The sequence below is a fragment of the Musca autumnalis genome, unplaced genomic scaffold (assembly GCF_047663935.1).
Source record: "Musca autumnalis isolate F117 unplaced genomic scaffold, ASM4766393v1 scaffold_4, whole genome shotgun sequence".
Taxonomy (NCBI): domain Eukaryota; kingdom Metazoa; phylum Arthropoda; class Insecta; order Diptera; family Muscidae; genus Musca; species Musca autumnalis.
In genome coordinates this window covers 92,509,161-92,525,538 of record NW_027411977.1, presented here as the reverse complement: position 1 = coordinate 92,525,538, position 16,378 = coordinate 92,509,161, and the positions used below count along the sequence as shown (strand labels likewise).

The window sequence follows — 16,378 nt, the reverse complement described above, 5'->3', positions numbered from 1 at the left end:
TAATTAACATTTTTTCATATAGAAACGAATTGCATTCTAGGCAAAACAATCAACATCCACACCAACAACAACAACAACCTAAAAAACAAGAGGAACCTCAATCACATCTGCTGGATCTTTTGGATATACAATTGGGAGCAACCAGTATTTCAAGTCCACCATTGGGTTTAGCCGCTGGCGGTTTAACTGCAACAACGGATCCTTGGATTACGCCTGCTAGGGCAGCCAGTCAAATGTCCGATCCATGGACTGGTACAGCCTCACCGCCTGTAGATCCCTGGCAGCCAGCATCGGCTTCACGTTCCACACCATTAAGTGCCGCTCACATGGGAGCTGTTGGTGTCATGGGTGGTGGTGGTGCAACACTGGCAATGAATAGCAATGGTACAAATGGTGCTGAAGCATGGGGTATGCGCACACAATCACCGTCAGTTACATCGGGTTCATCGACAGAGGGTTGGCTACAAACAAATGGCAATGCTCATGCCGTCGCTGCAGCTGTTACAGTCGATCCCTGGCTTTCTACCGCAAAACCCACAACAACAGCAGCTGCAGCCGTTTCATCGGTAGATGCTTGGCTAACGGAGAATAATAAACCATCTGTGACCCCAACTCCACCCAAGACATTGGTGAACGATGATCCTTGGGCACCCAAAACTAATGATGCTAACAGTGATCCATGGAAGAGTATAGAAAATCAAAGTGTTAAGGTTTGTACCATTAACATATTTTTTAATAATTTATTATATTATTAGCCTTATTGTTAAAAAGGGAGGGAATATACGCCTTGAATTGTTCAAATCCTTTTCAGACAATTTGGAGTCGATTTATTTTTATTTTTTGTATAAATTAAGTTTAAGTTCTATTCTGGGATACTAATGGCCTGATTCATTAAGACGATTCGAATACAAATTCGTTCGAACTACTACCAAACTTCTGTTTTTTGATAAATATTTGATTCATTTGTGTTTTCAATCAAACAAAAAATAAAAGTCAGCGCAAAATAGCGTTTGTCACGAAGAAATACATTTCAACGGCCCAATAACCGTTAATGTATAAAAACACAATTGCATTTGAAAAACGAAAAGTCGTAGGACAGAGAAGCCATTCGACAGTCGATACGTCTGAAGAGCTGCTTAACCAACAGCGAAACCAGGTAACGTAATTTGGTGACTGTGTGTCTTCGAGTCCTTGGCTTTCCTTTTTCACTTGCAAAAAATTTCCGATCACCAAGCTTAATTCTAAACGAGAAAATTAAAAAAATAAATAAAATTGTCTATAACAACAGGAGTTTGTTAGCTATTCGAACGAATTTGAATTCGAATCGTCTTAGTGAAACACAGGCCATTAACGCAGGCCGTTTTGCATTACATTTTCTGGAGGAGGTTAGGTTACTCTAAAGCCGCACGTTGAAACTTTCATACGAAACTTTCACAGCTTTGGGGAGAGAGCGGAGGTGGAGAGCCTCTTCATCTCGGCTTTCTCTTTGAACGTTTCGTATGAAAATTTCAACTTGTGGCTTTAGAGTTAGGTTATAGGATGCGTATTGCGAAGAATGAATACAACAAGAGAATTATTAAACAACATAAAGAAACGGAAAACGGCATATCTAGGGCACATTATGCGAAACCGTAAATACATCATTCTCCAGGAAATACTACAAGCAAACATAGAAGGAAGACGTACCAGAGGAAGAAAAGAGACGTCATGGATACAAAATATCCAACAATGGACAGAATTCCAGAACGCCGAAAATTTAATAAGCATAGCGAGAAATAGAGATATATTTTCCTATTTTGTTAATAATTTATAAACACATAAACATGTAATTTTTTTGACAATTGTAATATGATCGCTAACATTCGAAAATCGAATAAGCAATAAAGAAGAAGAAGATAGGATGCGCAGCTGAGTTTGCTTTTATGCAACCACTTCACTCGGAGACAAGCGGAGTATAGGATGACCCGCCTATAGCCACCTAAGGCTACAGTAATACGTTAACAGGGCCGCAGAATCTATTAAAGAAAAGTAGGAGAGAGGGATACAATTTCAAGGACTGTGTCTTTTGATTGTTTCTTTCTTTTCTATATTTTTACACTGCCTGAAATTCTTAATGTTGTTGTCCTCCCATTTAATCAGTAATCCCCTTCGAAAATTCTGATCTCTGATTTGTGAAGTGAGAGAAGGTACGCAGTTCTAGGCCCTGAAATCGTCGCCCAGATTGACTTCTATCGATACCTTACATTCAGGCTTTTAACTTTAAGGGTTTCTCTGTAAAGGTTACTGGGTTTGTCGAGGCAGCAGCAAAGCGGTGGCTCGAGCGGTCGGAAAACTGGGAACCTCGTCTTGCCTGCTCATCAACTTTCTTATATTCCTCAACATTGGAGTAGCCTGGAACCCAACAAAAATTAACGATTATACCACAAGTACTTTAGAGTTGACCTACAATTTTGGACTGTCTTATATTTAGTAGTGAAGCAACCTAATGCATGCACTATCTCTTCTGTAAAGTCTGTCATTCCCACTTGTAGCTTTCTACACTGCAAAGACTTTTGCCTGAAAAACACTGCAGTTGACGTTATGGTTCATAAGAGTTACTGATGTTCAGTTCCTCACAATACACACCATCTACTGTGCCGCCTTCCTTCTCCGGCCAAACAGTGAAGATGGAAAGGATATCAGTAAGTGACCTGCCCTGCTCCCTGAGCCTCAAAGCACCTCGGGATGCTTGACTAGAATATCCAAATTATGTTCTGCTTAAAAAATGTTACTTCCAAATATAAACAATGGGCTTTATGGCCCATTGGCGGTGATCATAACACCTTACGGCCCACAAAACGTGTAAAATTAATTCGGTCTGTCGGTCATAAAGTCAATATAAATGTGCAGCGATATGACCACCATGAATACACCTTTTTCAGATGTAATTCGAATCATTTTAGATGTAATTCGAGAATTCCATTTGTAATTCGTAACATTTTATTTGTAATTCGAGAATTCCAGTTGTAATTCGAAACATTTAAATTGTAATTCGAATTATTCCATTTGTAATTTGAATTATTTTATTTGTAATTCGAATTATTCCATTTGTAATTCGAATTATTCCATTTGAAATTAGAATTATTCTATTTGTAATTCGAAGTATTCCATTTGAAATTCGAATTATTCTATTTGTAATTCGAATTATTCTATTTGTAATTCGTATTATTTTATTTGTAATTCGAATTATTTTATTTGTAATTCGAATTATTCCATTTGTAATTCGAATTATTTTATTTGTAATTCGAATTATTCTATTTGTAATTTCAAATGGAATAATTCGAATTACAAATGGAATAATTCGAATTACAAATAAAACAATTCGAATTTCAAATGGAATAATTCGAATTACAAATAGAATAATTCGAATTTCAAATGGAATAATTCGAATTACAAATGGAATAATTCGAATTTCAAATGGAATAATTCGAATTACAAATGCAATAATGCGAATTACAAATAGAATAATTCGAATTTCAAATGGAATAATTCGAATTACAAATGGAATAATTCGAATTACAAATGGAATTCTCGAATTACAAATAAAATGTTACGAATTACAAATAGAATAATCGAATTACAAATGAAATGTTACGAATTACAACTAAAATGATTCGAATTACATCTGAAAAAGGTGTAGTTCATTGGTGTTCTGACTGTTTTTAATATTATTATTTCCAAATAAAGGTGAAATTTGAATGTATTGCCGAGTGTCTCTAAGAATAGATGCCTTATATACTTGTTGTAGCCCTCCCATCCCCAGTATACTGACTTCTTTAAGTCAGAGAAACTACAAACTTTCCCACATTTTCTTTGGATTTATGGCCATCGTTATTCAAAATGAAATTGTACCTTGAGGAAATAGACGAACAGGCTTAACGGCCAATTTAAGGCTTATGGCCTTTCTATTAAAACATATACATGAAATTTCAATACATATCTTGAAATTAATTATTTAATTTATATTCCCATTACAGCCATCACCCGATTTAGATGAATTCGATATAATAACAAATCGCAATAAAACTGGTGATCTTTTGACTGCAACCACTACACAATCAAATGCCAGCAATAATAATGGTAAGTAACAATATGGCCTTTTAGTTGTACCCTATGTTAAGGAAAAAAAATATTCCACCTTTTTACAGCTAATCTCCTCCTAGATGATTTGGATCCTCTGTCTACAAAAAATACATCAACAGTTAATGCATCGACAGGAGCTACATCGAAGAGACCTCTAAAAGATCCTCAATCATTTTTGGGTGAAAATTCAAGTTTGGTCAATTTAGATAATTTAATAAAACCTGCAGTGCCCCAGAATACAACAAATGCCGCAGCTTATAATCCATTTAGTGATACTGTTATACCACCAAAAACAAATTTGTTCCAACAACAACAACCAGCAGTAAGTTCAATAACATACATAAATAGTATTCCCCCTCCTACGTTGGTGTCTAACTAAATTATTTGGTTTTGTGTGTGTTTGTTTCTTTAAGGTGCCGTCCATAAATCAACTGAAACAACAATCTTTCCAAATGACTATGCAACAGGATCCATGGGCACCAGCTAGTAATATTACAGCGTCACAGGTAAGTGAAATTTAAATAATGATTTTTATTAATGACCTTTATAAACTGTTTTATTAGCGGTGAGATAAATTCGTAAGGGAGTTTAGAGTGAGTTTGTGCTTTGTATTGTGAGTTGGTTGAGGTCGTTTTATATCGGGGTTTAAAATTATTATGGCAATGGGCACACATTTTTGAACATGTAGATGAACAATACTGAAAAATTTCCTAATAGAGTGAGTAGTGTTAGTGGGACATAAAATGATAAGGGAGTCTTTAGTGAGTTTTTTGTATTTTGGTTTGGTGAAACATTAAGTTCCCCTCTTAAATATGTTTTAATTATGACATTACGCACATTTTTAACATATTTATGAATTATACTCTACATAGTTATTTATATTTTACGCGAACAATTTTTTTGCATTTGGAAAATCCTTATTAAGAATTTCATCTTCGATACAGTTTCCTTTTTCTATAGATTTTTTAACATCGATGGGCTGTCGTTTGTTGCATTCCGACAATTGTAGGTTTTGTAATAATCATAATCATGGTTAGATTAGGTGGCTAAAGTTCGAAACCTGCTGGGTAAGCAAAATGTCATCAACTCTTATGTTTTAAACAATTATGGTTGTAAAATATTTAAATATCTGCCAATATATTATGTCCAGCTACAACTTTGCGAAATATTTTAAAATATTGATATTCAGGACAATCATAAATATTTTCCCACGAAATTTCCGCACAGAAAATAATTTAAAAATGTGAAATTCTTTAAAAAACGTGGGAAAAACTACTAGAATCGCCTAATTATGGGATATTCTCTCCTAAAACAAAAAAAAAAAAAAAAAAAGAAACATTGTTCCACAACATCCCATACGGGACAAGGGAGACTTCTCTCCTAATCCAATAAAATATTCCCTTTTTGGACATAAATACGGAAATAACAAATTACGAAATTGGGGATAGGGAACAATTTCCACACGGAATTTTTATTCATGTTTGCCCTGATTGATTTGCCAGATAAAGGTGTTTGCAAGGCAATTTTCCCCAAAAAGGCATTTAGCATGTTTAGACATTAGGGCCACTGTGATGTACTTGTTTAGACTGTGAATTTGTTTAAGGGATGTTAGTTTAGTGTTGTCTTGTTTTGCAATGATTTACTTTTATTATTTTAGTTTACTTTTCTAATTTCTTTTAAACATTTTCTTTTTGTTTGTGTTTTGTTGTTTTAACTTGAAACTATTTAATTTTTATTTTCTCTTTATATTTTTAACACAAAAATCCATGCATTTTAAATCTTTAAATTATTACAAATTTTTCTACACAAACTCAAATTGGAATTTTTAATCTTTCAATTGTTTGACTTGGCGTCTGTCATTTGAAAAAACCCCATACCACTCCCAACATTCCATTCAACATGCAGCAGTTCAGTCTCGCTGATACTTTTAATGAGAAAACCTCAAATTTCAATATGAATTCAAATCCCAATATGAACACCACAAATCGTTTCAATTATAACAGTAATAGTAACGTTTTTAACAGCATTCATCCCAGTACAATGAAAACTTCGAAAAGTGATTATGATGCCTTTAATGTTGATACAAATTCCAATCAAAATATCGACAACTTTTTCAATAGTTCTGTCAATGATTTACGCAATATTACATTAGGCAATGATTCCTTTATGGATTCTTTGGATATATTCAAAAATTCCCATAACACTACAACACATTTGTCATATCCTTCTCTATATCCTCATGTTGAAATCATTAATAACAATGATTTTTATTCGTCGTTAAAGTCATCTCCACCGTCATCTCCCTCGCCGGCTTCCCCTGTTCCCCAATCATTTGCATCATATTCTTCTGTACCTGCTGCACCCTTTTCATTTACACAACCGGATGTATTAAATTTGAACCAACATCAAATCAATAATAATCTCAACAACAACAATAATAACTTCCACTTCGACAACAACAATACCTATTCATACAACACGTCTTTAGGATCAAATGCTGCTGCTACTGGAACTTTAAATCAAAATTTATCTTTGTCGTCGTCGACTTCAATGCCACCATCTTCGGCATCTAACACATACACCTCTAATTATAGTCAAATTTTGTCCGCCACTTTGGCTTCTACCCCGGGAGTTACTATACGGCCATTGAATCAACAACAACAGCAACAGTCGAATGTGGCCACTAATCTATTTGGTTATGGTTTCTATGACACCGGTAATGATTTCAATAGCTCCCAGTGTAAATTGGAAGTGAGTAAATGCAAGTGATGGGATTATATAGTATGATTTGATTTGATGATTGATTTTGTTTGAGTTCTGCTATTATGTTGTTTTTTATTGTTATTTTTTGGTTTGTTCTTTTACTTTGTTTTGTTTTTATTTGTTATTTATTGCTAGATACTTCTTTTTTAAATTTGAAATTTAAGCAGATTTGATGAGTAATGACTTGCGCTTTTAAGCTAGCATATATTTTAATAACTAATTTGTAAGCGACGATCATGTTGGTTTGAAAGCATTCAACAAACATTGTTGTTTTCTATCAGGGCACGGGTGCAGACACAAAAGATGTTGAAGAGTTTAGTTTTATCTGAACTGTCGCTAGTCCACCGGGGTGAATATGTAGATGATATGTATTTACCTTCGGCTAAGTACGAGCCCGCAACCAAAGTCATGTCTTGTTTCATAGCTGCTGTAATACAAGGCGTCACATTTAAGTGTTGTTGTGGCTCTTTTATCGTTTCATCGCACTTCCTGTGAGGCGTTAACATCGGTATTTTACTCAACGTACGTAAAAATACTTTAAATAACATTTCCAATTGTTTCGTATTTTCCATAGGAACAATACAAAACGAAACATAACCCACGCTGGCGGAGTTCGCTGTTTAGTTTCGTTTTGTTTACATTCGTGAGTGCGAACAAAACGATTAGCGAAAAGTACTCAACTTCACAAGATCAGATAGAAAACTAAATAGTACTAAACACATGTGAATAAATCAAAAACGTTTGGTGGTTGATAAAATTCACTGTGGTATGCTGATGCTAACTTATAGGGTTGTTAAGCAATCACATGTGTGTGTGACTGAGTGTGTCATTGACCATAACGCGTTTGCCAAAAAATCTTTTTGTTTCGGTGGTGAATGAAACAACTCGGCAAAGCATAGCCGAAGTACATTTGAGCAATCGTACAGTTTTCATCTTTTTACATTGAAAAGTTTGTGGGTTTGTTTTGGTTGTACCATGGCTGTGAGAATGAAACGATTCAGAGAAGCTGAAAAGTTTGTGGCGTTGTGTGATTGGTACGGGAATCGTTTTGTTTGTTTACATTCATTGATTTTACTTCCCACTTTACTCGTCTGCGCCTGGCTATTCGAGGTATAAATCGTCCTTATGAATATCATGACTTCTCTAACGTGAAAAGATGTTGTTCGGAATCACTTGCACTCATTATTCAACTACTTCTTTGGAATCAAATATGTTGCTGTGTACCTTTAGCAGACCTGTTTTTATAGTTTTTAGTTCTTTTAAATATAGAAGACCTGTTGAAGGTCAAACTTGACCACATGACAACTAAAGTGGTTGCTTATACGGACGATGTGACGATACTTGTCTCTGGTTTATTTTCGTACGCGACATCGTGAACGGAGCTGTGAAATCAGTGAAAACTTGGCACAAAGGTGAACCCAGGTAAAACTCAGATGCTGTTGGTATTCACTCCAAAAACCAAATACGCAATCCCCAATCTACCACGACTCCGATGTCAAAAAATACCCCTATTATATCACGCCAAATACTTAGCCGTTATCGTAGACTCAAAACTGTCATGGAAATGTGCCATGGATCTGTTTCTTTGTTAGATCGGCGTCCACCATATTTCAACATCGGCGGAGATGTAATGGATGTAGGGAATGACCTGAAGCGGTCTCCAGGACTAATGCGATATGAGTTATGATGCTGCTTGCTGGGCAGATCATTTCCCAGCATTATAGGACGAGACACTCCAACAATAACAAATACAGTATCTAATACCACATACCGAAAATGAATCATTCCGTTGCATCAATTGCAATGGGTTCCTCAACAAAGTCGGAGAAATCGTAGACTTTGTGTCGGACGAACATCATGGTCGCCGATCCAGGAAACAAAGATTACCTTACCTGTAGCTGACTGAGAATGAACAACCGATCTTACCACCTTTTTCCATTAGAGGAATATGCAGATTTCCCCCACAAAATCTACAGCCACTCTGTTCACCACATGGACAGCGCAGTTTGGACGTGAGTTGAATGTCGTGGTCGACGGTAGCAGAATTCCGACCACAAACTGCTCTAAAATTTTAGGGGTCACATTCGACACTACATTCACGTCGTGCGCACACGCCACAGCTATCTGCGACAAGTTGAAAAGCAGGAACAGATAAAGAAACCTTGTTGGCCACATATAACACGATAGGTCGGTCTGTGGTAAGCTATGCGGCTCCAGTCTGGTCCCCGAGATTGTGTGATTCGAACTGGAAAAAGATTCAAACTTGCCAGAATGCCGCCCTGAGAACAGCGACAGGGTGCCTCCTCAAATCTTCAGTGGACCATCTACATGAGGAGGCAAAAATTCTTCCTGTAAAGCAACACAATGAGATGCTTTCGTTTCAGTACCTGCTTGGATGTTATTGTGTGAGCCATCCCAATCTCCATCTTGTGGGTAGGCCCGGCCCATTCAGGGAGATCAGGAAGGATATCCATGCTCTAGAGGGAGAGGTCCAACGATACAGGAGAGAACCCCTAGATCAACAAGCATATCAAGCAGGATTGAATAGCATTCACACAGACGCAGTTGCCAAGGCCTTAAGCAATTATAGTGTGAATAAAATACTCGGAGTACATCCTCCATCTATCGCAGCTGAGGAGCGTCAGCTGCCACGACAAACCAGAGTAGTTTTGGTTCAACTACGCTCGGGATATTGCAGTCGCCTAAATTCGTATTGGGCGGAAATCGATCGCGCCGTGCAAGACATATGCCCAGTATGCGGCATGAGCCTGCACGACACACAACACCTTTTTAACTGCCCCGCCAAACCTACCCATCTAACTCCAGTGGATTTGTGGCTACATCCCATCGAAGCAGCCACTTTTCTGGAACTGGAGATAGACCCAGAGCCAGATTGAACAGAGGAACGAACAAATAAACATAACAAAAACACTGTTACAACAACAACAACCTGTAGCTTGCTACGTTGCGATGGTTACAACGTTCTAAAGAACGAACGCACATGAAGCGGAGGAGGAGGATTTGCCTTCCTAATACACCAGTCTGTCCAGTACCCATATATGGAATATATGGGGGTAACAGTAATGTGTGGTACTGCCGAGGTAGAGCTGCTTAATGTTAAAGTGCCCTGTGTTATATTCCCGATATTAGTTCGCTTTTAGAGGGCAGTAACCGTCTGGTGCTAGGCCCACCATGAGCTTTGACATTCCGTCCTATGTAATGACCAGATGGATACAGCGCTGGCCGAGCAAATTGATAGCTCCACGTTTTGCACGATAGATGAAGACACTTAAACGAGGGTATGAGGAGTTTGCCACAGCTCTCTAGATATTACCATTGTGACACCCAGTTTGATAAATAACACTGTGCAACAAAATGAAGCTCAAAGTCTGGGGGGTGGAAAACTCCTTTTGAGGATGAAAGCTCTTGGTGAATATTAACAGAACCCAGAAGGACAGATCCGCCGTGAGTCGAACTTTTGAGATATGGCGTGATGAATATTTTGCTGAAGACCCTATAAGCCCTCAGACATTAGCGTTATATCTTTGTCCGCTGTTGTTTTAGCTTATTTTTGAGATCACATTTCTTCAGCCAAATCAAATGAGCATTATTTTCGTAGAGCATTTTGACCTTCTATCTCGCTTCCTTCAATGTCCTTTTAGTCCTTTATTTTAAGAGCCGCTATAAAAGTACCACAAGATGACGTTTTTCAGCTTCGAAATGTTCTGCAAAAATGTCGCTCAGAAAATTTTAGTTACGGCTCTCATTGACAACTAATCGATTTTGTCGCGTTTTCATAGTCATTTTTTACATTTACCCCTGTTTGCTCAGAAAAAAACTGTGTTTTGTGTTTTTGTATTTTCTGTAACGAATATACAAAAAACAAAATATAGTCTTTTTCTGAACAAAAACAGGGTAAATGCACAAAACGACCATGAAAACGCGACAAAATCGATTTGTTGTCAATGAGAGCCGTACCTAACATTTATTGGCCGACATTTTTGCAGAACATTTCGAAGCTGAAAAACGTCATCTTGTGGTACTTTTATAGCGGCTCTTAAAATAAAGGACGAAAAGGACATTGAAGGAAGCGAGATAGAAGGTCAAAATGCTCTACGAAAATAATGCTCATTTGATTTGGCTGAAGAAATGTGATCTCAAAAATAAGCTAAAACAACTGCGGACAAAGATATAACGCTAATATCTGAGGGCTTATAGGGTCTTCAGCAAAATATTCATCACGCCATATCTCAAAAGTTCGACTCACGGCGGATCTGTCCTTCTGGGTTCTGTTAATATTCACCAAGAGCTTTCATCCCCAAAAGGAATTTTCCACCCCCCAAAATTTCGGTTCACAGTGTAATGTGTCCTGACAACCCGTCATTTCCCTTGGCTCAGACCATCTACCTACTATCGTCTCCCTTAACAGACCACCCGACTTCATAACCCTACATTTCTGAACCATGGAAAAGTGATTAGCATGAGTTTAGAAAATTTATCCATCACCACTTCAAAGTGCTGCCCATTCGTTCAGATCCTCGGTTAGCTGAGAATTTTCCGGGGCATCTTCACAGCTTCTGCCACTACCTGCTGGTCGAATACCGAAATTAGAGCAAATTTCCCAAATTTCATGATGGCTCTTAACCTATTGAATGCCTTCGATACCGTAAACCGTGTTCTATTACGACTCTCCTCCAGCCGTGTATGTGACGTTGGAACAACTACATATGTATATGTATGGATGCTAGTCTCTTGAGGAATTTAGAAATAGCAGTCTATGATCCGCAGAGTGAAACAGGGAGTTCTCCAAGGCGGGGGATATCTCCGGAACTGTTTAAACTGTACCTTTTCGAAATTCCACGTCCATGCCGTCTGGAGGATCTGGGATTTCAAAAAGGTAGAGGTTAAACAGTTCCGGAGATATCATATATCGTAAAGTATGCGAATGATTGTACGAACTTGGAGTTGGGTTCTATCGTCGATGACATATGTGATAGGTTAAATATCTACATAGCAGACTTAGTGCAATACTTTAATCTGAAGAATATGAAGATATTCTCGGCTAAATCCACTACCACACCCTTCGCCACATAGACGACAGAAATGCGGCTCCCATCGAATATAATGGGCGATGGAGCCCTGACCCCCACCATTAACTACCTCAAGATATTGGGTTTTACGATTGATAGCATGTTTAAGAAGTCTACACAAGCCGTTGCCGTCTGCGACAAGATCAGAGGGAGATAAGTTCCTTAAGTCTCTGGCCTGCAGTACTTGGTGTGATGACAAAGAAACCTTGTTGACCTCTTATAAAGCAATAGGGCAGTTTGTGGTTAGCTGTGCGTCGCCACTTTAGTATGCAAATTTTAGCGCTACGCAGTGAGGACTGCAATAGGGTACCTCCTCTAGACACCAGTGGACCACATTTATGAGGAACCGAAGATTTCACCAGTGCATCAGCTCAACGTTATGTTGTCGATGCAGCACCTGTTTGGGCGTTACCGCCGTGAACATCCCTGCCATCATTTAGTGCACGGGCTTGCACGGGCTGCCCCACCCAGACACGTCAGAAGAGATCTTCATGATCGAGAGAGAGGGAAAACCTGAGCCTAACAGATAGGCCTGAACAGCATTCACACTGATGCACTTGACAAGGCAGAAAAAAGTTGAATATTCCAACCTCAATCTAGCGGACGGGTTTCCCACACCCAGATACGTCAGGAGACATCTTCATGATCTAGAGAGATCACTTGGCAGGCAGAACAAAGGTGCAGTGTTCATGCCGTACTCTCTCTCTCTCTCTCTCTGCCGTACTGCTGCCATGGATGGAGCAGAGCATCATGCCCTGCGTGAGGATTGGGACCGCACGACTGCCCTGGTAACCACCCCACTCACCTGTATCGTGCTTCTTTTTGGGCACAGTCAGTACAGACTGCATTTTTTAATCTGGACACAGGGGAACCAGCAGCTGGTAACTGAAAACGACATACGAACGAGCATATGTATGTATTTGCGTTGCTGCAACAAGAACAAAACAAATGTATAAGAACATGAGTAGTATTGTTGTTGTTTTTCAGTCGGTGTATGTGCCGAATGAGGCTTGGCTTTTACATGGATCATAGCATGTCCTTCAAGGACTATTTGGGCACAATAGTATGAATTTTTAACGGGGTTTTTCCCCACTTTCTGGTAAACACCAAGGCGAATTTAAGAAGGCGATCCAAAAGGCGAATTCAGGTCGTAGTCTTCATTTGCTGTCAAAATTTTTTGCGCGAAATATCCACAAAAGGTAAACAAAAACTGTAAAATATTCCTCGCGAAGTTTAAATAAAGATGTTGTATACAGATATTCTTTATAGAAGCGACAAATTTGATATTTATTTTTGATTAAAAAAATGTGTTTTGACAGCAAATGAAGACATCAGTTGGTATTATTGTATCACCTTCTTTGTTGCACCATAGTAAACCCAACTCGCATTCATTCCATATTTCATGGTAGCTCTAATGTTTTTACGCCGATCTCGCTCCATCACCTTCCTGTTGAACAATAATATCCGTTTTGTAATTTTAATTTTTTTATACAACGTGTGGACATTCTTCTCGGTTGTTAAAATTGAGGGTTTGAGAGTTACCTTAAGTTTTTTAATTGTTCCAATGCCCAGCAGGGTTATACCGGTTCGAATTCCCTGCAGGGTTATACAGGTTATACCGCTCATGATCGACAGATGCAAATGAATAAAATATAAGACATGTTGCTTCTTTCCTACACATTTTTAAATTTGGACATACGCCAATATCTGTAAAATCTTTTACGTCCTCGTCCTAAAAAAAGTAATGTGTTCATGTTTTTTTGAAAAGTTTGTTTATTTCTGCTAGTCATTAAAAATTATTTACAATGCCATTTTCCGATATCATCTTCTATGCATAACATATCCCACAAACTAAGTTTAAGCAATATTGCTTGTGTTCTCCTTTAACATTATGTGACGATTTTGAAATTATTATGAATGCCGTGCTATTGATTGTGAAATTAAACTAAAAAAAATAAACTTTTGCTTTACTAATTTTAAAAACCTTTTTCGAAACCAAGAAATCCGAACTGCTAATGCTAATTTAAATATTCCTTGCAATTTTATATCTTGTAGCCAACAATGGAAGCTTGGACGCTTAAATAAGAAATGGGTAACAAAAACTAAAACATTATTAACTACAATTTTTTTACTACCAACAAACTGAATTTATTTTTTACACAATATCCGTTGTAGAACACGCATAGCGAAATTTACTAATACTAACTGTTAATTGTTGTAGAAATGAAAATAAAAAAATAACTTAATGTAGATGTTGCAGTAGTTGTTAATCGTTATTGGATAAACATAGATTTGTCATAACATCCCTATTCCAAACCAAGAAAAATAAGAAAATATTTGCATGAAATTTTCTTAATAATTGTTTATATTTCCTTTAATCCATTTTATATTTCACACCTATTAAATGTTTCTTTGCCTTTATCTTACAGAATAACAATAATATGCCTTGGTTAAAACCAGAAGCTGCAGCATCGAATCCATTTTTGTCATAAATGTTAAGCCACACCAACCGTAAAGAGGGATGGAAAAGAAAAGCAAAGTGAAAAAATGGAAATCTAAAACGGCGTTTTTTTAATAAATACGACATGATTTTTTTATATTTTTAACATGCGGTTAAAAGAAAACAAATTTAATCGAAATTTTTTAGAAGATTCACTTTCATACATACACCACATACATACATAACAAACACCCACACAAAAACACACGTAAATGCCTATATAAATAAATTAACAAAATCAAATTCAATAATAATAAAAAAAATACTAATATTTTTTATGGAAAAAATGTAGCCTAGAATGGATGCAGTTAAAGCTAAACTGATCAACGCAAAGGAAAGATTGAGAGAAAGCTAAACAAAACATAAAACAAAGAACAACATAATGATAAATTATTATTTTTTTATTCAATAAGTATTATAATTGTAATAAATTAAAGAAAAAGATAAAGCAAACAAACGAAACAAAGAAAGCTTAAATCATTAAGTCTAAAAAAAAATAAAGAAAGCCTACATATGTACATATGAGTGGTGTATTTAATTAATGTGGATATTCTTTTTTTAATTTACCGGTAGGTATATGTTAGGGACACATCGCACAATAACAATATGGCATCACGTATTAGCGGTGTGGCACCACGTATTACAACACTGTCTATATGGCAACACTGGCTGACTTCCGTTATACCCTAGACCAGGCCTGCTCAGACACATACAAACACATTTTGTAATTGTGTTGGTTTTGAAATACACAAATTTCAATTTTCCTTTGTCTCTCTGTATACTGTGAGAAATATCGTAACAGTTTTTTTTTTTTTATTTTATATTTCAAAATATAGAGTAGAATAATTATTTTATTTTGACCAAATGTGACTGTTGATGTTATAATTTGTTGCAAATCAAGTTCGTGACAAACCAAAGTGCGTTGACAAACCAAACACTCTAATTTGCCGTAAAAATTTTAGGCAAATAAAAATTCGTATTCAGTATCTTCATTCATTTTTTCAGTGTACGCATATAAATTCATAGACAAACTCGAAAACAGAACCTTTCTCATTGAATGTTCAATAGAGACTGATTTTTAATTTTGAAAATATTCAAAACAAAAACAAAAGCTCTCTTTTTAAATTGTGTGTGTGAGAAAATTGACACACACCGACAGCTCAGGTGCGCACCTTGAGCAGGCCTGCCCTAGACAGACGGCAGAGTTAATTTGCATTAAAAATGTCCTAATTTGAATTAATTTTTCACCCTGACAGACGATAGTATGTCCCAATTTACATTAGGCGAGTTTACTTGCGGCAATTGTCAGTTTGTAGGTGAGAGAGGGTGCTGAGAGGCAAAGGGTTACCATATGCCTCACCTCTCTCTCCTTCAAAATGACAATTGCCGCAAGTAAACTCGCCCAATGTAAATTGGGACTATCTGCATTTATGAAACAGCTGTTTGTGTTGTTTGTTTGTACCCAGCAGACCATTTCATAAAGCTTTACAAAAGTTCGCCAAAATATGCGAAACAAATACACTTTCTACCTTTGATCTTTTCACCACGATGAAGCAAAAATAAATTTAATTTATTCGCGAGATTTTTGAGTCTTTTTAATATTATAAAAATATTGCAAAACTTTAAAAAACATTTGAGGAAGATATAATTTTCGATAGAATTGGTATGGTGGGTAATGAAATTTTTTATGAAAATAAAAATTGAAAAAGAGATTTGTTAGAAGGCGTGAAAAACGATTAGCTGCTATTCTACTCGCGAAAGACCACTACTTATTTTGAAGAAACGCGAAAATTGCTGATTTGCTTTCCCTTTTTATTTTCTTAAACCTGGAAATTTGACAAAAGACAATTGATTTTCAACAGCATTGCCATATTGAAATTGCTAAATTCAGTTTAAATTTCCT

General features: G+C 36.7%; 1 protein-coding gene across 50 annotated transcripts in view; it reads left to right on the top strand.

Annotated features, from left to right (window-relative positions):
- The window catches only part of lqf (epsin homolog lqf), a 40,072-nt gene extending 25,079 nt beyond the window's left edge, over positions 1 to 14,993 (top strand). For 6 of the 50 annotated variants that reach the window (XM_073983389.1, XM_073983379.1, XM_073983390.1 and 3 more), the window contains 7 exons: positions 41 to 710; positions 4,017 to 4,119; positions 4,188 to 4,444; positions 4,536 to 4,628; positions 6,028 to 6,873; positions 14,031 to 14,067; positions 14,405 to 14,993. In XM_073983389.1, the coding sequence (XP_073839490.1) occupies positions 41 to 710; positions 4,017 to 4,119; positions 4,188 to 4,444; positions 4,536 to 4,628; positions 6,028 to 6,873; positions 14,031 to 14,060 (1,999 nt within the window). In that variant the 3' untranslated portion in view covers positions 14,061 to 14,067; positions 14,405 to 14,993. Of the gene's footprint in view, positions 1 to 22; positions 711 to 4,016; positions 4,120 to 4,187; positions 4,445 to 4,535; positions 4,629 to 6,027; positions 6,874 to 14,030; positions 14,068 to 14,404 lie in introns of all 50 variants that reach the window. The other 44 variants (XM_073983373.1, XM_073983362.1, XM_073983360.1 and 41 more) reach the window with 11 other exon arrangements.
- The last annotated feature ends 1,385 nt before the right edge of the window (positions 14,994 to 16,378 follow it).